At 37.5% G+C, this 27877-nt stretch overlaps 1 protein-coding gene across 2 annotated transcripts in view; it reads left to right on the plus strand.

Annotated features, from left to right (window-relative positions):
- Positions 1-810: 810 nt before the first annotated feature.
- Positions 811-27877, plus strand: part of LIPC (lipase C, hepatic type) — a 63724-nt gene continuing 36657 nt past the window's right edge. Inside the window, exons 1-2 of one of the 2 annotated variants that reach the window (XM_076348281.1) lie at positions 811-856; positions 1060-1180. In XM_076348281.1, the coding sequence (XP_076204396.1) occupies positions 1099-1180 (82 nt within the window). In that variant the 5' untranslated portion in view covers positions 811-856; positions 1060-1098. Of the gene's footprint in view, positions 857-1059; positions 1181-27877 lie in introns of those variants that run through there. The other variant, XM_076348282.1, reaches the window with a different exon arrangement.

Consider the following 27877-nt stretch of genomic DNA (forward strand, 5'->3'; position numbering starts at 1 on the left):
ATCTGGCTAATTATATACTCGCCTAGGTATGCAGGTAGCAATGGAGGTTGGCAATATTAACCCACATAAGCTGGCAATCCAATGATTAGTGGAAATGCAGGTCGATTTGCAGCCCATGCTAAGGCCTGCGCCGCCATGGCTACATCATAACTGGCACTCAGTTCCTTTGAAATGAGCTAGAGTATGCCTCAAGAACGTTGACTGATGTGGGAAAACAATGATGCTCCAGACTGATGCTAACAAGGCCCAGAGGACAGCATTTGGTCCCGCTCATGTGAGAGATCCCACTTAGTGGTAATACTTGCTGCTTATCCAAGAGTATTTTTTGCCCTGCCACACTTTGCAGTACGCACCTATTCCTTGTGGCATTTACACATACTGCTGTAATTAAGATTCTGCTTTGATTTCCAATATAAAACATACCATATTAGTAGTAACTTCTTCTCTGAAATGATTCCTACGTTTACTACATACACTTCCTTATGATTGTTTTACTGGAAGTGGAGAGAGATTTTGGTTAATTGTGTTTCATTAGTAAATTTCTTATGTGATAAAAATTGTTCACTTAATTTGAAAGGAAACATTTTGTGATTATCCAAAATCTGGTATCAATTTTATCACCGAAATAAGAGAAGTGTTTATTATATATACAATTTTGATGTTTCCCTTAGTGGGATTTGTCTATGTTAATGAAATATTTAGATTAACCTTCAGCTCTTACGGTTATTTTGCAATGTGTTCAGATTGAGCTGTTGACCAACCAAATTTGAGGTGGCTACCCATGGCCTTTAGCAGTATTTCAGAGAACAAACGCTCTCAAGTCCACTGTGTTCAGAGCCGAGCACTGTTGAGCAAGGTAGGAGGATCCAGTTCCAAATTATTTCTGCCACAAGTGGCACAAAATAAAAAAGAAGAGGCTGGAAACAGGCAAATTCCGTTTTCACTTCCATAAAAGGAAAGACTGGAGCACTGGACAGGAGAATTCAAGGTTAATGATTAATGGGCAAAGAATTTCTTGCAAAGCATTGATAATTCTCTCCTTTTCCCATCTCTTGGCAGAAGGGTACATTCCCCAACTCTCATTCAGAGAAAGAAGAAATGAAAAGTTTGCAACTTCTCTCATTTTTGTTGCTTTCTTGTATCATCACCCCAGCAAATACATATGGAGGAAAGAAAAAAGGTAATATCCTATCAAACATAAATAGTGAATATGAACTTTTTTTTAAATGTTTATGCTATAAAAATTAAGTAGTATTGACTGTCTGGTCATCAGCATGTTGGGGTTTCGGGGGTTTTTTGAGTGTTATGTTCCCTTAAAATATGGCATTTATAACTGTCTGTGTTTATTGGAAAATGTAGTTGTTTGTAATTACAACAAACATTTCTCAGTGGAAATCTATGCATTCTGAAACTGTAGACTTAAGGTAATCTGACCTTTAACAAAACTTCTGCTGAAGCTAATTTAAAAATATAGTAGTTTGAAAATGTACACTGAACTGACATCAGTTATAATCTTCTTGGGCTAGAAGTATTCTATAAAAGAGATTCAGCCTCCTACTATGAATAAAAATTTCTAGCTATCTGACAGTGTTTAAGCCTTCATTTTCTGAGTTGCCTAATGTAGGCTGCCTTTCACCTCAAGTGTGATGAATAGCTTTGAGTGAAAGAGATACATCTGCAGTATGTTTTGTAGAAAAGTACTGTGGAGGATCTTTATCATTTACATGGTTGTACAACCATTTTCTATGCATTTGTGACACTGCAAGTTAGGTCAGTATCTGTGTGACTGTTGAGTATGATAGTGCATCTCGCAACTGCATTTCTTAAAACCCCTCTAATGTGATTCACAAAGACAATTCCATGTTTGCCTTCATCGTTGAGCCATACATAGCAAGCATTAGTTTTCCTTCTTATCTAACTGCATTTCTAATACTCTAAGTCTGGAGGGGATAAACGTAGCTTTCTCCTTAGCTGGAAATAAAGCAAGATATGCACATTCACAGAAGTATGGCCTCTTTCAGTAGCTACATTTTGCATTTATGTTAATTTATATTAACAGTTTTAGAAAGCATTTGCTATAAAAATGCTTTATATGTAATAGGCACAGTGATTTCAGTCTACAGGAGGCAGGACCACCTTTCTTTGATTCTGCGCATTAAACTTCCCCTTGGGTTTCATTTTGAACAACATAAAATCCTTGAATTAAAACACAATGAGAACTGTAAATTTCAGTTAATGCCATATCTTGTCCTGGCTTACCAGGCAGCAAGGCCTCCACATCCTTAACAGTCACTGAACCTTAGCAAGCTATTTAGAAATCTTGATCAAATTCTGTATTTTTGAGAGAACCAAAAATCAGAGCACTAATTTTAGTTTGAGGCTTCTCACATCATCTTTGCCCAGAGCTATTCAGAATCCACTGTGTGCTTAAAGTTTAGTTCACCTTAGATGTAAACACAAGGCAGAGAGAGGAAGTCACTGCACCCCCATTCTTTTACAGTCACAGGTCTTGCCTTTTGCCAGCTCACATTCTCCTACCCCCACTATCTGTGGCACCATTTATAGCAAGGTCAGTCACTTCATTCTCTCCATCCCCCTTCTCCCTCATGACCTAGTACTCCTATGTCAACGGACTTCACTTGTTTGCTCATTGCTTCTGCAGCTTAAAACCTTGCTTGTGGGCCACAAAAGACATGTCATATTAGCACTAGCAGATATGCCTAGTTCATAGTATGTTGAAGCAAGAGACTGATTTAATAAGCAGAGTAGGTACATTTCTAAAAAAGCAAAAAAATCTACTGTGTTTTCTTCTAGAGGCTATCCACAGCCTAACTAGATCTACTACAGAGAGTAGTTACAAGGTTAAGGGCCCTGATATTCCATTACGTTGAACTCAGACCCTCATCTCCTGTCGGTTTTAAATCAGTGCAACTCTAATTCCAGCTATCCATTTACATTATGTATATTTCTGCACCTTTCACTCCCTTGTTCTCCTTCCCCAGTCTAACCTCAGCCACACCAGCTTTGTCCAGAAGATAATGCAATTCCCTGTTCTCAAAACTTTGCCTTATTTCTGTTACCATTTGATTAATCAGTATAGCTCAGCCAGTTCTGTCTTTCACCAAATCAGCTCCGGTGTGTTGGCCACACCTAGTAACCTCAAGGAGTCTTTTTCCTCATTTCACTTCTCAACGAGGCAAATCCGTTATATAATCGTGTATGCAAATGGCAATAAAGCATTAATCCTCACTAAGGAAGGGCAGTGAAGTTTTGAGCCCTACATAAGAGGCCTTTTAACGCCGTGGAGACAGCATTCAGTGAGCATAGTATATATTTCAGGTGAATATCCTTCTAGCTTGGAGCTTGCTTGTTCTTGCTTTAGCAGGAACTGCAGCAATGAACACTATAACTATAAGCAGCTACAAGCCTTCTCAAAGCTGAGTGTCTGGCATGTAATTTTAGCACAAGCAATTGCCTATAAGGGAACCATCCTCTAAAAGAGCAACCACTGTGTAAAAGTCCTTCTCATTTATTTGTACCCAGCAAATAAACAACTCTCTGCTTCAATTTTCTCTGTATCATTCTGTCCACCTACACAGTAAAAGAAATTACATTACAAAAAAAGACTGTATAGGAATTAGACTGCAGCAGGTAAATCACTGTAGATAGGCGTATGTAAATCCTTTTGTTCGTTATGCACATAAATACATATTATAGGTTCTTATTTTATACTTAATTATGTAGAATGAGATGGACTGCATTACCAAGCAAACACAACATCACATTTAAAACACACACAGAGGTTATTCTTCAAAAGCCACAGAGTGTTTCTGAAATGCCATGGTTTTCTTGTATATTTATATAGTAGGAAATAAGTTTGGCATTTTTTGGCAAAAGTTCATTATCTAAAAGCAGCATCCCAGAAAAAGACCAAAAATAAGCACCTAAAAATAACATCCCTGAAGTTGAGCCAAGATGATTCTTTCTAAAAGCATGCAAATAATATTTCAACATAAGCTCTTATTTATTTTGATTCTTCTCCTGGAAACATAAAAGTAGGTGGGAATATATTGCATTATTCCACTTCATTGTGTAGAGCAGAATTATTCAGTAGTTGACATGAAAATGCATGTTGTTGATCTAGCACTTTTTACCTGACAGTCTTGTAGCTGGAATTTTTTTGCCCAAAAGACAAGGTAACATCTTAGTTGTCATCCAATTCTGCTATGTTTTAAGTATGACAGTGCTAACACCTTAAGATTATAACATAGACCATGGGAATGGATTATATAGAAATTTGAATAGCTGTTATGTTTTCTTCATTCCCCAATCGTATTATGGAGACATAAAAGATGTGTTGGGTATATCAAATCCTCCAAAGCCTAGATAAAATTCCTCAATAAAATGCAGTTTGTGCATTTCAATTGAGTTTGTGCACCACCACTGACCCTGAAATTCAGGTCACGTCTAGTTAGATCATTTAAAAAGGGATTCGGGAGCTAAATTTTATGACATACCGAAATATTGGTCCAAGAAGTCCTGGAAGTTGAAAGTTCAAATGTTAGGGTACTAACCAGTTACACTAATGATCTATGTTATGCTATTATTAGTAAAAGTTCTACAAATGTATTTGCTGCCATTTTCTGAGTGGCTCTGTTTTAGAAATACTGTATGCATATGCAGCTTTTGCAATGCTCTCGGGAGTCTTAGAATTCTACCAAAATTTCTATCATCTAAAACTGTTATTCTTCTTTTTGGTACCTGGAAAAATCTACAAATATAATTTCAGATATACATTTTCACCACAGAGTCTAAAATATAACTGTAGTCTAACTAAGTCCTGCCTGACTAACCTAGTGGCCTTCTATGATGGAGTGACTACATCAGTGGACACGGGAAGGGCTACAGATGTCGTCTATCTGGACCTCTGTAAGGCCTTTGACACGGTCCCCCACAACATCCTTCTCTCTAAACTGGAGAGCTATGGATTTGATGGGTGGATTGTCCGGTGGGTGAGGAATTGGTTGGATGGTCGCATCCAGAGGGTAGTGGTCAACGGCTCAATGTCCAGATGGAGACTGGTGATGAGTGGCGTCCCGCAGGGGTCTGTATTGGGACCGGTACTGTTTAATATCTTCATCAATGACATAGTGGGATTGAGTGCACCCTCAGCAAATTGGCAGATGACACCAAGCTGAGTGGTGTGGTCAACACACCAGAGGGACAGGATGCCATCCAGAGGGACCTGGACAAGCTGGAGAAGTGGGCCCGTGCGAACCTCATGAGGTTTAACAAGGCCAAGTGCGAGGTCCTGCACCTGGGTCGGGGCAACCCCCAGTATCAATACAGGCTGGGGGATGAAGGGGTGGAGAGCAGCCCTGCCCAGAAGGACTTGGGGGTACTGGTGGATGAAAAGCTGGACATGAGCCAGCAATGTGCGCTCGCAGCCCAGGCGGCCAATCGTATCCTGGGCTGCATCAAAAGCAGCGTGGCCAGCAGGTCGAGGGAGGTGATTCTGCCCCTCTGCTCTGCCCTGGTGAGACCCCACCTGGAGTCCTGCGTCCAGCTCTGGAGCCCTCAGCATAAGAAAGACACGGACCTGTTGGAGCGGGTCCAGAGGAGGGTCACAGAAATGATCAGGGGGATGGAACACCTCTCCTGTGAAGAAAGGCTGAAAGAGTTGGGGTTGTTCAGCCTGGAGAGGAGAAGACTTTGGGAAGACCTTACTGGAGCCTATCAGTACTTAAAGGGGGCTTATAAAAAAGGTGGCGGCAAACTTTTTAGCAGGGCCTGTTGCGACAGGACAAGGGGGAATGGCTTTAAACTAAAGGGGGGTAGATTTAGACTAGATATAAGGAAGACATTTTTGACGCTGAGGGTGGTGAAACACTGGCCCAGGTTGCCCAGAGAGGTGGTGGATGCCCCATCCCTGGAGACATTCCAGGTCAGGTTGGATGGGGCTCTGAGCAACCTGATGTAGTTGAAGATGTCCCTGCCCTAGATGACCTTTAGAGGTCACTTCCAACCCAAACTATTCTATGATTCTAATTGAAGACCCTTTGCTTTTTCCCACGAAGAGAGACAATAATGGGAACTCGATTGACAAAGGAACTATCCATGCATGAAAGAAGTTTCAATATTTCTACTAATGCAAGTGACTGAACATCTTAATGAGGAGGTTAAATTCACCAGAGGATTGTAATTCACTTGACTTAGGCATTACATTCTTCTGACTACTACTGTATGAATAGTGGTTGAACTCATATGACACTTGAGAAACTTGAACATACAGAACATTTCTTGATAATGTGGCACTGCAATCTAATTGCTTAACTAATTTTCTTCCTTCTTCTCTCAAACTAGAGAAGGCTATAGTTGTTTTTCTAATATATATATATAGTTTTAATGGAAAATAACTATCAATAAACACATTCATTATTAAAGAGAACATTTTTGTTTTCTGCTTGTTTTGTGGTTCACTCTAGGTTGCACATTTCATTTTGGAAAACATAGTTATGCCCAATCCATGTGGAGCTTCAGGGTTAGTAATAGGGTTGCATCAATAGCAGTGCAATATTGATAATGTAGCTCATAACACCATATCGTCCCCTAGGGTGGCCTTAGCACGATGACCTTTTTTTCTATATCTTAGCTAGAGCTAAAAGACTGTTTGCTGAAGCTAAGTCGGACTCCTTATACAGTGGAATAGCTTGGCAGTGGGTAGATGGGCCAGCAGCCACTTCCAAGCAGCATGATTAAGATTTCCTGGCAACATAAGCAATAACTGGCAAAAGAGACAGAAGGGGCCATCTAACTGCACGTGCCAAGACTGGGTGATAAAGTTCACTGCTTTGGCAATAGACCAAATATAAATTACAATTCTTGCAAAAAAAATTTTAATGTTTATGTTCCAAGTAAAAAAATTACCGCTTTCACACTTTGTAGCCTTTCTTCTAGAAAAATGTACTGTTTTTTAAGTTATATTACTATGACATCTTTCTTGCTTGTTCCTTTTAATTTTTAAAAAATTGTTACAATTGCTAATATTCCCAGGAAGCATTAACTGCACAGGATTGCACCCCCTTACACCTTTACGATCAGCCAACAAAAGCTTTTGCTGGTGCTGAAATGCTTCTAATGTAACATGGTTGCTTCATGGTTGTGGAAACAGGAGTTGTTGCCTAAAAATACTTACAGACATTCTCCTGCCCTCTCTGATTTGCTTGCCCAGTCCAGTAAAATCCATTTGAATCTTCTACCAACAATACTGTTTGTATTTGGGCTCCTACTTGGCCTCCGGACTTCACGGTGTTGCTCCAAGTGCAACAAATAGCTATCAGGTAAATAACAGAAAGGAAATGATAAAAAAGAAATCTAGAAATACTGAATATGAGTGGAGACAGTGTTTAAACACATATTGCTCTCTGGAATAAATCCAGCATGTCCTGTCTGAAAGATCAATTTTTATTAGAGAAACCCTCAAAATTTCTGCTATTTTGAAGTATTTGATCCAAATACCATTTTCTAATTCTGCATATTGCTTCACTCAGCAAGTGAAACTGATGGAGACTACTTACAGAGGAAGGTACTGAACCATGGGGGAGATGGTGACAGAGCAGGTCCAAAGACAAAAAGAAAAACATACACATATGTTTGATCTTGCTTTGCCTCTGGAGTTGACAAACTCCCATAAAATTCTGCTACACTGGATGTTCTCCCATATCTTAATGTTAACTTTGTAAACAAATATATAGAAATGCTGCTGAGATGAAATTTTTCATTTTAAAATCTTGTGTATATTAAATCACTTGTGGCTCTACTATATGCATCTCAGTCTGAAAATAGTCTGTAGTATCTGACTGAAGGATTTTATTCAGTCTTTCAAGCACCACTCTTCTCCCTTTCAGCAACAATGGGTCATAAGGGATGTTGGAGGACATCAATTAAGATTTAACTCCATGTTTGCCAATCTGCATTATCAAAAGCCACTCAAATTAGGGATTCTGTCAAATCAGCGTGGGAGTGTTCCTTCGTTATATTAATAAAAAAACTATACTGAAAAACTATCAAAATACATTCTAATTTATTTACCAGACAAATTCATTGTTTAATTAATTTATTGTCCAAGCAATTAATTGTCATGACTTCAGCCTAAAACCTGTCCAGAACTGACCTTTGATTGGAATTCTATGAGTTATTATAAAAATACTAATAATTTTATGGGCTTTCAAACAAAAAAACACGTTAAGAAATTATATTTATGATTTAAAAGGGTAGTATTTTGATTAGTTATATTTCCAGTTGATTATTTTCTGTGTTTTGGTGAAGTAGAATTGCTAGTTTTTATATTTATGTCTCTTGTACTTTTAACTTAAGATGACAGTGACAATGCCTTCAAGGTTTCCTTTTTAGGGGCTGGCAATAGGAAGGGAAGGGGCATGGGAGAACCTTTGATCTTATTTTTAAGGGGGAATTGTTTGGGCAATTTTTATTCACTACGAACAAAATATTTTGAATGGTATTATTCAGGCAATGCTTTCACCCCAGAGCTTACAACCTTCCAAGGAAATTTTTTAAAAATGTTAATCACTTGTAAGAATGATGGATACTATTTAAAATTGTTATCATTATTTTCAGAAAGATATGAAAGCTACTCCATTTCTGAAATTTATTATTATTACTGAAGCAGTATATTGCTTTCAGTGCCTAAACTGTGAGGAAAAAAATAACAATATGAATTAGCAATGTTTTTAGGACACATGGAAAAGGTTTAACCTCCAGTTTATTTTGCCAGATGCATAGTTTGCAAATCATATATCTTTCTTGCTGAATTACATTATGTAAGAATCCCAAAAGACTTCTACAGGTATTGAATCAAGCCCTTAGTAGCTACTTAAATTCTTTTTTAATATATAATCCTAGACTCCAGTCCCTATTAATGCTGCAATATCACTCTTCTTCTGCAATTCACTAGAGTCAGCAGTTTTCAGACCTTTCAAACATCTGTACAATTTCATAACTGATCTTGACTAAAATATCTTACGTTTATGACAACATATAGATTGCCATCTACACAACAGTGCCTAGCTAAACTACAAGGAAACTTGACAGCCCTAATTGCATTTCGTGTGTTTATGCAAATGAGAGTAAGCTGGATGCAGCATGACCTAGAGCAGAGGTTCACCATCAAGAACAAGACTTTCACAGACTACATCTGTGCAGGATTCCCCAGATCTGCTGTTCAAGTTAAGGACCAACTGCAACCAGGAGAAAAATGTCTTCTCTGACACTTGAAAGTAACCCCAAGGCAGTTTTTGTATATTTTTCAAGAAGCAGCAGAGAGTTTAATGGACAGGATGCATTCCTCCCTCCAGAGTACAGAGCAAATGGAGGGAACTGTGCCTAGATTACAGTTAATTCTCTGGCCCGCTCTTCTATTAGTGCAGAAATGAGCAGAGCAGGTTGTAAAATTACAATCTAGATCTAAAAGAAAGAAGAGAACTTAGAATATTAATATAAAACACAGCATTAGTGACTGAACCTCTGCAGTGCTAGAAACTACACTGTGGAAAGCCAGCTGGCACATCATCTAAAAATCTGCTGTGCTGTGCAGCCATCATGCCTACCTTCTGCTTACCTGGGAATATAAATTAAAGCTTGTTCTTTTAATTGGGAACATTTTTTTGTAAGGGACATAATAAATCATTGCTTTCTTAGTAGATGATATCAAAGAGTCATGAAAGCTGAGATACTAAAATTAGGTGTTTGTATCAGAAATCTTTGTCTATAGCTTGCCCAATAAGGCTCTGAAAAAGGCTCCTAAACAAAATATATCAGTGTGCGGTGCTGAAATTGCTCTTCTGTGTTTCACTGACTACTGCGATTGCAATTCTGCCATCTTTACTCATACTGGGTAGTAAGTACTTCATTATCCCTAAGCTTGCTGGCATACTATAGTACTCTGCAATATAACAGTGAGAGTATCTGGGCATTGCCTTCACCAAAAAGACAGCATTCCAACTGGTTCCAGTTGACCTGTACATATTGCTCTCTAGGGCACACCAAGGTCAGTATAGAAAAAAGAAACACTGAAAGCATTCTCCTGGCCAATAAACAACAACTTTCAAATACCATCAAATATACACAGAATGCATACTAAACATGAGATTTTGCTTACTACACCTGAATTGGTGACCTTCAGCCTCCATTCTACACCAGTAGAATAGTTTGTCCCACGGAAAGCATTGGGAGATTTCCACATTTTTCCTAGGGTGCAGGTAGCTTTAGGACTCACCCTTTCCAAAAACTTGATGTGCTTTTCCTCTCTGCCAGAACTCTGCTTCCATCCCAATAGCAATCCCTGCACTCTTTCCTGGAGAGGGGAGTTCTGCAGGATCCTCCTGCATGCCATTTAATAGCCTTGGTCTCTTCTCACATACTATGTGACCATAACGTGATCTTTTACTTTCATATATTAATTTAAAGGAACTGTAACTTTCCTAAGAAACTTCAGCCAAGGAATGTGTCTCTCAGCACCCTCTGGCTTGGTAGTTTCTAAGGAATGCAATGGAGATTCTTAACTGAAGCAAATGGACAAAACTTACAGTCTTTGATCCAGCTCCCAAAATAGACAGTTGTGCTGCTTACTATTTTAATCTCCCTAAATCATAGCTCAGATAAAGTGGCAATGGGAAGGTCTGCTGACTACAGTGTATTCTTCAGTAGGGACAGGACACGCCATAATTTGCTGAGTGTAGAGACCTTGACATCTGGAATTTTAAGTAGCAGAAATGAACACAATTACTGCAGAGGTTCTTAGGGAATAAAAATAAAAGCAGGAGTGTGACATATTATTCCATCCAAGAGGAATCTTTGCACCTCCCTTCTCCCAAACCCATGTCTGGAATTTTAGTAAATTTATAGGATTTGCACTTTGGATTTGTTTGTTTTTTCTCTTATGATTCTGTGCCCTTTTCTATCTTTTTAGTCCAGTTTATGAAGATTGTGTATATCCATAAAAAATCTTTACCTTTACAAAACATTAAGTGCTAGTCAATGAATTCCATTGAGGATACCTGCATGGCCTTAAGATGTATCTAGCCATTCATTTAAACTGAATGTTACTCCCCTGCATACTATCAAATAGCTGATATTTATGGGCCTACCAGAAATACTTATTAGTTACTTCCCATCCATGAAGTATCAATGTTAGTTCTTAAGCTGCCAAAAAAAAAAAAAAAAAAAAGAAAAATTGCTTCTGGCTTTGGATACTTTGAATATGATAATCCTGATGTGCAGAAGGGAACCAAATTCTCAGACACCTGAGAGTTACACTGCATTCGTTCAGGGACTAGGTACTCTGAGCTCAAAAGGACTTCTCACAACATATGCATCAGATCAGCATTTAGCACTCTGCAACCCCAGCACATCATTGCTTCTTATCTCTTCTTTAGACATTCTGGACCAAGTCTAGAGTAATCTGAACAAATGAGTCTTGGGTCTTTAACAAGTGATTGAAGATTTCTCTTATGGTTACTCAGTGATCTACTTTAAGTAACAATTCAGCTACTGACTACCTGTATTTTTGTTTTTCAAAGTAAACACAGCTACACAACTGTTGTACTACAGAACTCTCTGGATCCCTAAAATTTCCAAATGGAAGATTGTGTGTTTCAGATATTCATTTATTTAATTAAAATATTCTTTGATTTTAGCTTAAGTAAAATTAATTATGATTTAAATTATTCTAAGTAAAATCAATTTTTATTAAAGCTGGTAGTAGATTTCCCCTTGCATTTTCTGTGAGCTGACACTGCCTGGAAATTTCTATCTTGATTGTATATTGTACGCTCTTGGATGGTGTGGGTAGTTGGAAAATGCAGTAAACCAACATTTTCCCTCTTGCTGTGCAGCAAGTTAGTCCCTCAGTCCATAACTGTGTTCCTGAGCAAGCTTAATTGACCAGAATAAGGCAATCAAATGTAAATATTCTTTGCTCTTTGATTTTTAGAATGCCCTTTAATAGTATAACCAAAATGAGACTAAGGACATGAGTTATGTCAAATTAAGAATCTAACAGAAAGTCAAATATTTGTATTAATAGAAGAGAAGGGGTGACATTCCACATCTGTCCAGCTCTGGGGAAAATCAAAGCCTCAAATACTTGATTTTTGTGTTTTGTACTTAACCAGTGTTCAGTGATGGCAGATGTTTTAAAGTCAAAGGGAAAGGTTGTAGTTCATTACACACTTGGTGACATTAACGACTTAAGCAGCCCTTGCCTCAGGCCACCGTTGCAGGTACTTCATAAGCCTGTCAGTTGTGCCAGTATAGCTGCTTGTAGCAAAACAGCTAGGAAAATGATCCAGTTGAAAAATAATCCTGTTTTTTCCTGGTGATCCTACTTTTTAGCTGGATCAGCTCTCTGATCTTGTTCACTGTGCAACTAAATGACCAGCTGTGCTGGAACAATGATGGGGACTACAGGAGGTCGGGAATGAGTGGGAGGCAGCAAGATGGGGAAAAAGTCTGCGCTACAGTTGCTCAGGCAGCACTGAAGCCAAATGTCTAGTTAGGAACTAAATCCCCTAACCCTTGAGTCCCTCTTTTTTTTTCTTTGTTTTTTTTTGTTTGTTTGTTTTTTGGTAATTTTAAGTTTTTATCCTCAATTTAAAAAAAAAAAAATAGTCGTCTACCTTATGGGGCTTCCCATCAGCATTTGAAAAAAACTAAAACATTATACATTTTACAAAGGAGTAAGCAGTAGTAATAGCATTATTGGAGCTGACAAAACGGTAGAAGACACTTCTCACATTCAGCCCAGGCATATTAATTTATTGATTTTTCTAAAAATTCCTCTCAAATCCTAAAGACTACAGTGACCAGATTCTGATGTCATTTAACGTCATTAAAACTTTGGGATAATCCCAGCAGTTTCTGTGAAGCATTCTCCACTGATTCTTGTGTAGGAGAAAAGAGAATTTAACCTTTGCTTTTCTGTGTATGACTACAGTGATTTTATTTACAATTCCTGGCTCTATTAGAATTTTTAAGACACTTTTCCCTCTCTAATTTAATTGATTGATTTCCAAAAATCACTTTAGCAAAAGAAAGAGAAGTCAGAAAAGCCCTTAATTTACCATTCCAATAACAGCTCATAAAAGATTATAATTCTTTTTTTTCTGGCTAGTGTTAATAATATTTACATTGGAAAGGTCTAGGGCAATCTCCTTGAAAATACAATTGTTTTCCGCACCATCAGCAACCTATTAGCCAGATAAAATGAAAATCTCGTACCTCAGAGCTTTTTGGGTGCTTGCTCAAATTAAAGCTTTCATTTCCCTCAGACCCTCTGTACATATTTCAGCAAACTAACCATGGAAGAAGTACCAAAATTAGAGAGAAAAGGTTTAATTATGAATAATTCAATTCCTATTCTAGTTGCTTTCCTATTATTATTTCTGGTTTTAACAAGGCTATTTAGCCTACAAGAGAAATCCCTCTAATAATTCAATTCTGGTGTAGTACTTTTGAGAGATCTCTTTGCCTTTTTTCTTCTTGATTCCCCAACACCACCCACTTACCTTTCATTCACACACAAGCACCCACTTAGTTAATTGTGTGTGATCACTAAACACAGAAACATGAAGGCATGAGTGTCCCTAATCAGACACGTGCACAGAAAAAAAAAAAAAAATCTATCCTTCAAGGACAGGGTAATTTCTGTCAGGCATTTTAAAGCCAAGGTAGGTCATTGAAGTTATTATTAGCTCTAATTAGCACTCCCACAAGCTGTTGAATTCTTTACCTGCAGCTAAAGGGCACTCAATATGGTGCAGAATTTGCTAACATCTTTGAAAGAATCAGAGAAATAGCTCCACTTTAGAAACACAGGTCTATTGCATGTGAATAGGCTTTTGGTAAAATTATGTCTGATCCATGTACCAAATGATCTATAGAAGCAGAGATATGATGAAACTGTTCCAAAACAAAGGAATTCTACAAATGTCTAAACAGAATCTTAATGAGAAAAGGAAGACATCTGGCCTTACTTATTATGGTGGTGCTATATTTTAAACTTTCTAGCAGGTTACAGACAAATAATTCATAACCCATCTCAGTCACAACACTGTTCTTTTAAGTTAGTGTTTTATGTAGGAATTTGAAGACAAATCTGTATGAAAACTGAATTTTTGCCCTTGTGAGCAGCCCCCCCTTGAGAATTAGAGAGATTTGAACTGAATCACAGAGCTCCAAATAAAATACCGATCCTAACTGTGAAATTGGCTAAGAACTGATGAAAGCCCAGTAAGCCATCACTTTTGTATGTTAGGCACATTTCTGACAAAGTGCCATAACAAGGAAGCCTGGCAATAGCTCTTATTAAGTAAAAAGCACAGCTACAGTGCAGTAAAAAGATTTATTTGAAAGAAGGAAGAAAGAAAATGTGTTAAAATCAGCTATTTCGGGTCTACAAGATAATCCACAGTATAACCTTTAGTCTAGAGATAAATTGTCTACAAAAAGTAAGCAAAATTGTAATAGGAGTCAAAAAGTAATATATTATAAAAAGTAAAACTAGTAAAATATTTATTGTAGAACCTAATATGTAGGAACCTGGCACCTAAAGGATTCACCTCCAAAAACAAGCCACTATCCTCTATGGCAAGAAGATGGAAACAATGGAAAGTCTTAAAGGTACAGGCAAGACGTTTCTCCAACTACCATTCCTTGCAGAAGTGAAAAGCAGAGAGCGAGAAACACAGAATAAACACTGCTATGTTTGCAAAAATTCAAGGCCCAGCTCAGTGCAGCTAGGCAAGCGCAGCTCTTCATTAGCTGGACACACAACCCACCAGCTGAAAGCTAACAATGGCTAGCATCCAGATTGGGGGTTGCCTGTGTCACTCTGAGCTACATTCAAGTTTGTGTCTGTCACTGAGAGGCTGCAACTTCACCACAAGCTCCACTTGGCAATGCGCTCTTGTATTGTATGCATTTTCACACAGCCAAATGTCAAATCACAGAGCTGGGAATAAGGACCCTACATCAGTCCCTTCCATGTGATGCAACACATCACGCTTTGTGGCTGCAGTGGTCAGCCAGCCCCTTTTGACTTTTGACTTTATGCCATCCTTAAAGTACCACTCAAAATTTTAAAGAACAACTCCACAGCTCCGAAGCACCAGTAATATTCATGGTCACAATTTTAACATGATCAGTATTATTACCTCTGCTTTAAATTAGACACCAAAACCCCCCAAGCTTCTAGGTACTAATAGACAGTATTCAGTGCCAGGACTGGAATCCGTATCTTTAGCCTCCTGGTCCCGTTCTTGAAGCCATTTTCTCTGTTACACTGCAGACAGCAATGTATTTTCTCTAAAACTAATACACAAATAGCATCAAAATTCTGGCCTTCACTCCCTCAGTAATAGTACGATTAGGAATATGAACCAGGGTCACTGCTTTTTTATTTGTGATATCCACTTTTTGAAAAGGAAGTGCCACAAACCTAGATGTGGCACTAGCTGCCGCTGAAGTCTCTGTCATTTCCCATAATTTGCAACAATGCACATCTGTAGTGTTTTCGTTATTGAGACACTTGATTTTCTGACACCAGGGCACAGCTACAAGGTATATTTCTGGGAACGCAAAAATCACATGATCGATTTCCTTTAGTATCATGCCACCAGCTGAAGGGTTGAAATAATGGCCTGGAAGTGCATTGAGTTGTGTCATTCTGCTGAACTAATTAGGATAATGGGAATTCTGGAACTAATTCCCTAGACAACTAACTAAAAATCAAGCCTTTTAAATACTATGATAGAAATTAATGTCAAATGTATCAGGAACACTTTTTTTCATGGAGGCAATAAAACAAGCATTGCTGACTCATGATAAACTCTCAGAAAGGAAAAGAACAAAATGTTCTAACTGATTGTGATGATTCTAACACAGTCAGCTCATTGACAAGTCGTTTATGAGGTTACAAAGTTAAGTAAAGGTTGCCAAGCACTGATAGTATAATAGGACCCGGGGATGCCTTGGATGTCCGTTTAGAGGTTCCATTTACCAAATAAATAGGAGCTGGACAGATTCAAAGAATGAGGATGGTGTTTATTTTAGGAGACGCTATATATGGTTTCCAGCTTGTGTTTCAACAAAAAAAATTGTGCAAAATTAGAGAATTGAAAACAAAAATACATACAAAATATCTTTTTTCTAATGCGACATGACATATCATGATTCTGGTATCCTGAGACTAGAAGGCATGCATACTACCCTGTTCATGGAACAATTTTAAAATGAAAATTACCAAATGTATAATGCATATTTATAAGCAAACAAAACTCAGCTAAGTTGAGTATGAGCGTTGATAAGTGTTTCACTCATTATTTCACTTATTAAGGATTTTTCACATTATCTCTAAATCACTTTCACTAAATTAAGAGCACCATATGTTGCTGTTACATCTTTGAACTTTTTCCATACTTTTTAGCATATATCAATTCAAATGTTTAAGGCATTAAATATATTTTAGAACAACAGCTGTTAGCTCAGAGGAGGAATCTGACCCTATAAGAAACTACTTTGGCATATTCCGATATTTGTCTGACATTTCCAGTCAGCCAGTATGTCTCTTGGTGAACCTGGAGGGTCAGCGTAATAATCCAATCAGAGGAAGGAGACAAAGAGAGATTTGTCCAACAGGTTTAAATTTAGTTTTTGTAAAAATACAGGCATTTCCCACAGTCTCCAATCCTGATCAGTAAGTCAGAAAACAGAAAGGCAATTCCTGAACATACTAGTACGTGAAGATTAAGCTCTTGGAATCAGGCTATGCTCTTCACATCCCAAACAAGTTCTTAAATAATAGAAATGATGCAATTCTCTGAAAAGTTTCTTGCATTGTGAAGTAGTGAGATAAAATATGCATGTTCTTAAATAGAACTTCTAATAAAAATACTTCTCCTTTATTACAGTAAAGTCTGGCTGTCAATGCTGCTTGCAATATGGTAGCAAAATGTGAATGAAAGTAATAGAAAGTGGCATGCCAACAAAGGAATTTGAAAGCAATGAGAGATGTATAACCTTTTTGGTTTTTTACTTTGTTTTATTCTTTGCTGGGTTTAAAAATAATTTTTATTAAACATATGACTTGAGACTGAAAATAAGTACCCCACATATGATAAGCATGAAAAAGGCCCCAACATTCAATTAATAAAAAGACATATTTTCTTTCTGCTTTGGTTTTAGTTTTAGGTACACACTCCTATGCAGTATTGTGACAGATAATGGAAACAGAACAAGGAATTTCATATTTAATCCATGGTCTCACTCAGCTTCCATGAGAGTATGAATTTACATACTAAAAGGATATGGTGGGTGAGAAAGACAGCAGAAGCTCATTTTATTTAATCTATTATTTCTTCTTTTTAAAATATTTTTTATTTGCTCTAACTACTATTTCTTCTCCACTAGCAGCTATTCATCTTGTTATAGAGTTTCATAACTACATCATTCATCAGATGTAGATTATGTCTACTGTAAGAAGTACTACACTGGAATAAGAGCAGATCTGCACAGTGAGACATTTGGTGTTAACCACCAAAGTGACCCCACTACAGGCCTGTGTGGGAGGGCAGTGGTGGGAATTACTTTGGACTGGTTCTAGTCTAGTTCTGTGGATGAGTGGAGCACATTAGGTACCCCCCTGGAGCACAGTTTTTGGTGTGGATTAATCTGTTCGGCATCTGCTTTGTGCACTCCCAGATCACTCCACAATACAAACCAAAGCATGGTAAGATCAGGAGATTTGCTTTAAAAGTGCACTCCTGGTGAGTTCATTCATCCTGATGCTGAACAAAAATATTTATGTAGCTGCATCTTACTTGTACTTCCATTTAAGCAAAACATATCAGTTCTCCTTTCACGACACAAACTGTTTGCCCAGGCATTCACTCTTACAATCTAATTAGCTTGAGAACAACACATTTTAGAGGGATCCTTATTTGCTAGATCTTTTCCTTGAATATGGACCCTCCATTCTACAAGAACGCAGATATGTCCTAAAGCAATCCTACATTTTTCCTTAGTTAACTACAGTGCCATCACTATTGAATTGTTTAAACAGCATCCTAACAGTCAACTTAGGCAATTATATTAAGAAGACTCTCAAGCTAAAATATATTCTATTTTGTGAAAAACAGTCTCAGAAGTTGGAAACAGGCCAGCTTCTTTTGTGGCTTCATTCACTGCAAAACTACCATTAATTTATTTCTAAAAAGTCATCAATCTATTTCTAAATAGAATTCCCAGTTATCATTCCCATGAAGTGATTTTCAAAAAAGTTGACCTTATGGCATTAAACAGGTTAACTATACCAAGCAAATAATCATCAGGGCAACACTTCTACCTTCAACAAAAAAGCTATTTTACTTGAAAGGTTTATTTTTGTGAATTCAGCACAACAGCATATTTCCACTACAATGTATAGAGTGGAAATAGTAAAAGGAGGAAATAGTAGAGTGTCAGAAGGGAAAAAATATTGTATGGGTCAAAATTGGTCTTTATCTTTTTCCTGTATATAGCCTGCACCAAGATTAGTGCTAGGAATGGAGCCTAATTAATTTGATAATATGGCTCTAAACTTTCATTTTAGAAAAGTAAATTAATTCCTCATTAAAACTCAATGGCTATAACTTGTGGGAACTTCACCTAGGTTTGGATTTCTGAAAGGAATGGTCAAATTCTAGGCTTGCTTTCAGTGCAATTTCCACTATGTTCACACTTTCAGCATTTGGGAACATTCTGGGGCAGAGGATTCCAACCTTTGGCCTTTACACAAAATGACTGTTTTTATTTTTTTATATATATATATATGAATTGGAACTGACTCTTACAAATAGCTGATGCCAAGCAGTAGCCAATTTCAGCAGGTCACAGTAAACCACTTCATTAACATTTCTTTGAAGGATCAGGAGATTCCTTTTTGGTTACCAAAATTTTGCAAGAGTTTTTAAATGAAATAAAAAGGCATAGCAAACAGGTACTGTCACACAGCATATAAAATTTTATGTTTAAGCTGGATTCTGTTTAACAAAAAGACTATTATTTTATAGATTGTTAGAGAATAAGGCTTACTTTTCTAATTATGAGGAGATAGTAAATAATGGGTCTTGGAGTGGAAATTGAAACGGTACAATTAAAACTCAGATAATAATTGCATTTCCAGCTATATTGTCATTCAAAAGCAACTTTAAAAGGTCTCGTTACTAAGACGAATAGTTAACAGCCAGGCTGAGCCAGACTTCCATTTTTTAAACTATGCTATGTCAAATCTATATAATTTTTTTTCTTTTTTAAATGTTGTTTACAATGTCTAAACAAATTTTACACTCTGGTGGCTGAAACTTAAAACAAGTGGCAAGAAATTAGATACAACACTTTACAATTTTTTAGCACTGTGAGATTTTGTTGAGAAATTATCGTTATCAGAAAAGCGTTTTTTTCTAGTAACAACGTGTACATTTTCTCTCTCCTTTTTTCTTTCCCTTGATGGTATGCCTAGAAAAATGTTTATACAGAATTATTTCCACCTCCTCGAAGGTAAATTTTTGTTTGAGGAAATTTCCCATTACCTTAGAAACACAGCTGCCTCAAAACTGAATGGTTTTACACTGAATCCATCTCTCTGCCAGCTACTCCTCGTTCCCACAATGTCCCTTCACCAGGCATGGCCCCCATTGCAGCTTGCACTGCAAAACCTTCCTGCGCTGAACCACACACCCAGCCAACTGATTCCTGTGACCCACCCCCACTGACACATGCACTTTTCTTTCTAGGGAGGCTACGTTTGACACTTCTGATTAAAAACAAAAAAGGAAGATAATAACTGCACATTAATGCCGGGTGAATGAGAGCACTTGATTCCTGCTGGCAGACAGCTCTATGCCTGCTTTCTACCACACATGCTTTCTCATATCATTCCCTTTCATTGAGGGGCTCTAGAGAATACCTGGTACCATAGAAAGAATGAGATAAAGTCTCCGCAGTCAGGATTTAGGCTCATTTAAAATAACTTTGAAACACAGCCATATCCCTAAAAATCCATCTTTGATTTATTTTATAATGAGCTCAATTCTTCCTAAACCTATTTATAAATTCCTTCACCTTATGCACGCTGAATATCTTGCTAACAACATTTTATTTTTAGAAGATTCCTTTGCCTGACAATTTTGCAGACTCTACTCAACCAGTCTCCTGATAAATTCAAATTAAAAACATGATAATTAAATACAGAGAAGTATTTCATCCTGTCATAATCATTGGCTGTCTGAAACATCAGAAGCTGTTATAAAGAAACTGATTTGTCTCCATAGCAAAAAGAAGAAAGATACCTAGAAGCTTGTCTGCATTAATTAATCTGTTGCAAGACAGATTTTAGAAGGCGGCCCAACCACCTAGGCAAATTTTAGGCATCCTCCATAAGGTTTGGTGTTTGAAGAGATTTTATTCTCTCATTTCAGCTCTACCACTGGCTCAGATTCCAGTTCTCTTGTTTCTTTGGCCAAGGTGCTGTTTTCTCCAACACACGGCAGAGATGGTTGGCCTCAGCTAACAGTTCCTGTGATGCATGCCAAATTGTCCCATGTACTGATATGTTTTACTCGCAATTTGTAGAATTTACAATTAGATCAAATGACAAACAGAAAAATACAACTAGAGAGTCATCCAAACAACCTCCTTATTTTGCTGAGCAATAGTTTTATCAGAGATCCCATAAGTAACTTGAAGCTTGTCTGTGTCTCCAGACTTCAAAGCTCCATATTCCTTTGTCCACAAGATACTCTGCCTTCCTTTTCAGTAAATACATTCAGTCTGCACAGTCCTACAGAAAGTTAACTTTGTATTCAAGTTGGCAAACAGGTCAGCTATTGTGTCCTCTCTGAATACTGCTTTTATCTGACAGGTCTATAAGTCAGCAACATCTTCCTTAAATACTCACCTCCAGTATCACATGCATAACCACTACAGCATTTTGTTCAAACGAACGATGTTCAGTGAACGTGCCCTAGGCATGTCTAGTCCAAAACTAATACAGCAGCAACAAGAGTTAAACTCATAAAAAATCTTACGCATATCTCAAGGCTACACTGACTTTTCATTTATGCCTCCAAATAGAGTTATCTTTCAAAGTGGCACAGAGCAAAGCACAACATTAGTTAAGTCAAAAGCCTCATAGGCGTGGGAAGAAAGGAGGCTGCCCCGGACTGCTGCTGTAATGGATGCGAATACTGTGTTTTCACACCTACACCACACATATCACCTATGTAACTGTGCCGGACTGTCTGGGCATGTTCCCTGCATGCTAGCCAAACTCTTTACTTGCTGACACATTCACACCTTGCAGAACTAAGGATGAGATCAGGAAAACTGACTCAACTGTAATCTGTTGCCTGGGAGGTTTGGGACACTTCAGTGCCAGCGAACGGCGCTCTACCCTAGGCTAAAATGCTACAGTAAACTTATTTATATGTTTTACTGCCAAACTACATTCAACAGAATATAGCAGCTATTTGACTGAAGGAATAAAGGAATTCAATTAGTAGAAGCTCTTTTGGGCTGTGGCAGCTGCTCACTGCATATGCCTGTCCCACACCTAGCCCTAGGTAGCCTCTGCCCTTTGGGATGATTTTGCGCTGCAGCTACACTATGTGACATGGTTCCTGTCCAAAGGAATATATGGTCCAAACAGAACTGACTAAAGCAAGATTATGACTTACACAATTTTTATGTTTTATTAATAACCCATTGGAGAAAGAGAACGGGGAATCTGTGGAGATTTTTTCATTGTTTTCCCCATTTTATGTTCATTCCAGACACAACACAGACTGGCCTGGGAACTCTTCTTTGTTACAGCAGATTGTAACATCCCTTTAAAGGATTATGAACCAACTATGGACTACTCTGTTTCCACCTGCACTTCAGGATAGCAGAAACACAAATAGGTTGTCAGACCTCAGCTGAGAACTTCTGGCCTCATACAAGGCTAGCTTCTTTCACCTTTGTGCCAGGGACAAAAGGGATAGGTGAATGTGAACATTTTCTAATGGCATGTTTATAGTCCTTCTATTCTCCACTTCTCATGTAATAAGAAAGAATATTTTAATTCTATCTAGAATTTGGAGGAAAATATTTACATTATATTTTTTCTCTTCCACAAATATTTCAGGCATATATTTCAGATAAATAACATTTCATTATCTGAAATGTACCAGTAAAAGCTGAGCTGGGAGAACTATATTAGGGACATAGGAATTATTCTGCATACCTGAAGGAAACAGATGCATCAGTTCCACCAGGGACCATCCTGCAGATGACAGAAAAGAATCTAACAGATAAAAAGCAACTAAAATTAAATTGGAAGGTTAAGAATTTTGGACAAATTTGTTATTTCGTTTCCACCTGATTCTAGTTGGAACTGCAAACATACTGAAGCACCACAAGAAATGCTGCCCTGCCCTTGTGGTATCTCTTGTGATTTCTGGGAAGCTTCCAGTGTGTTCTGAAGTTCAGGGTCTGATATACCAGGAAATACACACAAAAATAGGTTGATGTGAACATTCCAGGTCAGTTCAGCATGGCAGACTAGGAAAGTTGAGCTGGTAAGGGTGGGTGAACATCTCCCAGGATGGTTTTAGAAAATGAACCATTATGACAGAGGTTGTATAACCAATTGCAAAGATCTTATGATAACCAATTATTTTAATTGTCCCGAAAAGGTCTGTCCAGCTAGGGTGGCAGCTACAAAATGCACATGGGGCAGAGCCTGTCCCCATAAATAAGTCTATACCTGTGTAAGAGTAATAGTATTAGGTTTGTTAATAAAAACCAAAATAATCCCTACCTCCACTCCCAAAAAGCCCTTGTCCAGGACTAAGTAAATTGCAAAGCTGCTAATAAAAGAAGCAATAAAGGTGAAAGATTGTGAAGGAAGTATGCTTAGGACAAAATGAACATTCATTTTAAGGAATAATTCTCCCTACATTTCAACAAATGTGCCCCAAAAAGTGGCTACAACACAGAGCACTACCTCAGGACTGCACAGCACCACAGAAGAGTCATCTACTGAAAAGCTAGAATAACTACTGCATAAAGTTAGAATTCACTATACTTAGAATATAAACACTATAATTACATAGCAGCATAATTACAGTTAATTACCTGAAAGGTTAGGAAAGAACTTGTGCAAAATAAAGGAAACTCTTCCTTCAGTTAATGGAAGGTTTTGCTAATATATTTGTCAGGTCCAGGTAGAAGAAAATGTATTTCTCTTTTAAAAAATAACATGCCCTTTATGTGAATCCATAGCAGAAAATTACGGGAGTTATTAAACTCACTGTAGAGGGGTAATAGATGGCTCTAATTCAAAGTGAACCGAGTAGAGAGTGACTTTTGCTGCTTGCAATGCCAGTTGTTTAGTCTAGGCAGTCTCCCATAAATCTGAACAAAATCCATGACGCTGCTGCAAAACGCAATGAAAAAGAAAGAGGACAAATAGCTTCACTTTCATTTCTAACAACTGACCCAGCCCTCATGGAAAACATGTGATATCTCCAGCTGATAGCTACAGGAGCCCGAGAAGCAAGCAATATCCACCAGAACTCAACACAGTTGCATGTGGACTATCTATTACCAGATATACACTTTTCCACAAAAAAGAACACCACAAAACCAAAAAAAAAATCTGCCAAACAGCCAAGCCTGAAATGTCAATTTAATCATTAAATGCAATCGCAACAATGTACCATCTGCAATAGCAGATGCAGTGCAAAAAATGGATCAATAGAAAATACCTGTGAAGTATAGAACAGAGGTAGTTGCCCATTGCTGCCGATAACAGCAGCCAATGTGTTCTCCACATTCAATATGATTATAAATTCTCATACCGTCTGTGTTGTCCACATTGCACTAGGAACATTCAAAATATGCAAGACAACAATCATAGCACTGAACTAAAATTGAGGGGCGGGGGGGTTCTTTCAAGTTTTCTTTGGCTTTCTTTTCTTCAGTTAGCTCAGTATAAGGTTGTGGGGGTTTTTTCCTATAATTAAATCATCGTAAACAATCTTCTGTCACTTTTTACTGGCTTGTCACACTCATAATGTTGATGGAAGTGATTTTTTTCTTTCTTTCTTTCTTTCTTTCGGTTAAGGTAAACTTAACCGAATTACTAAGACGTTACAGAATAAATAATTATAGAAATAGCTGGTTTAGTACCTCCCCAACATTTTAGAGCAGAAATACAGTCAGCATTTTCATACACAGGAAAATAAATGTAACTTCTCAAATCCTATTGAGAAATACTTATATAACATTCCTAAAAAAATTCGTAATTCTAAAACCACAAGAAAATAATAGACCCTACTGTACAATGACTTCACTAATTTTCATATTTTCTTGTAACATTTACATTTCTTAAATATGTCGAGTCAAATCAATTCATAGCTTTTTATTAACCTGAACTTCTTGCTGAGAAGTAACAGCTCTCATTACCAAGTATCATCAACAGTGAGAGTTACTATCTAGGTGTCTACCTAGATAATTATATGTTCCTACTGTTTAAGTCAGGCTTACCTTCCTTGTTTTCTTCACGTACGTATTCTATCAAAATCAATACGGTTATGAGTACACACAACATTCAGCTTCTGCTAAAGTTTACTATAGCTGTAGCTCTCAGAATACTCTATTACCACAAAGTTGGTGTTTTTTTGGTGGTTTTTTTTTTTTAATTTCCAAAACCAGAGGCATGACATGCCACTAAAGAACTCTTCCTTGTAAACACCATCACTGAGAACTTTCATAAGAACGTGCTTAGTTAAAACTGAACAGGCAAGTTAGTACTTCGAAAAAAGAGAACACAGCAGTAACCTTCAAAAGCTAGATCTCATGTCTGTTGTGAACCATGGCCAAGCTCACCTGCTCGTTTAATACAAAATGACTCACTAACCAAGATTTCCCCCTAGAATCCTCCAAATATATTGCCCAATAGTTTCAGTCTAGTAAGAACTATTTCTGTGATGAATTAGGTTCAAATAAATCCTTTTTTCCCCCTAGACTCTGTATAGAGAAAAATAAGTTTTTTAAGTGTCTGGTCACGCAGTACAAAAATTATTGCTAGCAATATTTTTTCCTTTTTTTTTTTTAAAAATAGCATTTTCCCAATCTTGAACAACAGTTTTTCTATTAATTCTAGAACTTCTTAAATCAAACCTGTTATGTTAGTTTTTAAAGAAAACAAAACAGCACCCATAACTCCCTGGCTAAAAACCATCCTGTATTAATTTCTTCTCTCATTAGAGAATAAAAAGAAAATGGTTAGTATAGCTGAGATGCATGATGTGTACTGTAGAGTGAACAAAAAAAAATCCAGCAGCACAGAGAAGAGTCTGACATGCTGAGTTAGGGAATGTAGATGCTTAGACCTTTGCTTCTCTGTTACTACACCATTTATTTCCACGCTGTCCCAGATATCAGTATGAATGCACTTTATTTCTATTCCTCTCCGCGTGGCAAAAGATCACTAGAACAGTGAATGGCTGTTACAGTATGTTTCTATCATTATTCCCTGTCAGTAAAGGGCAGAATAGAGGTTTTGCAGATTTCCTTAGCTAAAAATTATGTGTCCAAGTGTCCATGCTGATTTCATTAAATTTATGAGCCTTTGATAAACCCAAGACAACTGTCACACTATTGGAATAGTCTGGATTTTTCCTATAGATTTTTTTCTGTGTTTTTGGTGGAGGTCTCCAAGGAGAACCTGAGAACTGGATGGTGAATAGGTCTCAGTAGGTGCCCCCTTGTCACAGTTCTTGTGGGGTTCATTCAGCAGCATTCACTGGTCGACCACCAGCTGTGAGGAAATTTGGGTTCCATTAGTATGCTGGTGATGCTCAGCTTATTTTCTATTTTTTACCAGATCAGAAATGCCATTCTTCAGCCAAGATTTAGACATGAATGAGAACAAACTTGGCTGAAGCTGACTCTGCAGTGGACAAAGGCAGTGCTGGCAGCTGGCATTGAAACATTCACATTATTTGAGCCTAAAAAACAGTCTCCACTCTGAGATCAATTCTCTTATCATACACAATTATAATGACCAAGCTAGCAGAGGTGATAATGACTTTTTTTTTTCCTTTTCTTTTTGAGTGTCAATACATGGAGACATTCAGGGAGACTGGAGAGTCCCCAGCTCTAGAACTTGCTTCAATGACAGGATGAATTTCCTATGTGCAGCGGTATGCACAGCATCTTTTTTGATAAAACATGTCACTGTGCTATGTTTGGTTGCTTTGGTATATGACAGGGAAGATTTGAATTGCGTATTTGGACATGTGGATTTGCTTGCTCCATATAAAACAGCACAATACAATAGAAGGCTACAACATTTCCTAAAGCAAATATTAAATGCAATGTGTTTTTTAAAAATGAGGAAACTTATATGAATGTTTACTGAATATTATCATAGCCCTGAAGAGATGGACCAGAGGGAAAAGGAAATTATGCACTGAATTGGAGAGAGGAAACACTGAAAACAAAATGTTCTGGCCGTGTATATTATATCATCACCTTCTGTGACTTAGCCACAGAAACTATAATAGATTATAACTTTCTTTTTATGTAAAACTGTAGCTCTGAGGATTCTAGGCTGAACACAAATGTAGTGCTAAATAACAAAGTGGATAAATTCACCTACTTGGTGTTCCAGGCATGATACTCGGAGGCAAATAATTCTGTTTATCTGTGTAACCGTTTGACTATGCTACCAGGTTGGTCACTAGAGCTGAACCAAATGATGGTTTACAGAGACAAAAGAGAGCGTTGGGACCATTATAGAGCTTTCTGTAGTTTAATAAAAGGGAACAATTTTATATTATTTTTGGCTACAGAAATTTGATAAATTGATATTACTGCTTGCGGAGAAGACAATAAAATGCATAGGTTCTGTCTATTTATAGCTAATTTCTGTATCTTTATACTACAGTGAAAAGATTATAAAGTCCACAGCAGGACTAAGTGAGCATTACACACAAGCCAATATACCTCCATTTCAAAATCCTAAGGAATCAAGAAAAAAAATCAGTAAGGTAGTCTTCAGGAAGTTGTTGAATCATTGCATGCGTGTGTCTCAGGCCATGAACAAACATCCTTTTTCTAGTCAAGGGTGATTGCCTGTAGCACTCCCCCAGCTTTCATTGTTTCCTGAAAGCTACCACTTTTATCCAACTCATGCAGTAGATCAATTCACATAAGCATACCCTAATTTGTTTCAAGCAATATATATTAGGCTAGTTTAAACAGTTAAAATAGGTGATCTGAGGTAGCCTAGCTGATTTTCCTTGCAGCAAATAGACAATGCTCCAATACTGGAGCATTGGCAACAAAACAGTAAGGGGGGTAAACTCTGGCTGGTGGGAGGTAATAAAAAGCTGGAGGTGGTAACCTCTTCACTGGTACAGATGCATGCAGACAAGGATGCCTGTCCACTGCTGTAATATGCTCCTTTGTAATGAGTGTTAAAGTACCAGTTTTCTGCAGCACAGTTATACACTCTGAAGCACGTTCAGGTTCTTATGTACAAAGGAAACTGCATCCAAATAGCTTTGTTTCTATTGTTACAAAGGTTAAAAAAAAGAAAAAAAAAGATGTTTTTAAACTGCAAAGTGAATTTATATATCGTGAAAAGAAAGAAGCCTTCTGGAAGGACATTTAACTAGTGTTTCATACAATATTTCCTCCCATTTTGGGTCTTTAATGCTTTACATAGGAATAGCAGTCCCACTTTCTTTGCCCTACGAAATATGACAGATTC

This window comes from Aptenodytes patagonicus, chromosome 10 (genome assembly GCF_965638725.1).
Source record: "Aptenodytes patagonicus chromosome 10, bAptPat1.pri.cur, whole genome shotgun sequence".
Taxonomy (NCBI): domain Eukaryota; kingdom Metazoa; phylum Chordata; class Aves; order Sphenisciformes; family Spheniscidae; genus Aptenodytes; species Aptenodytes patagonicus.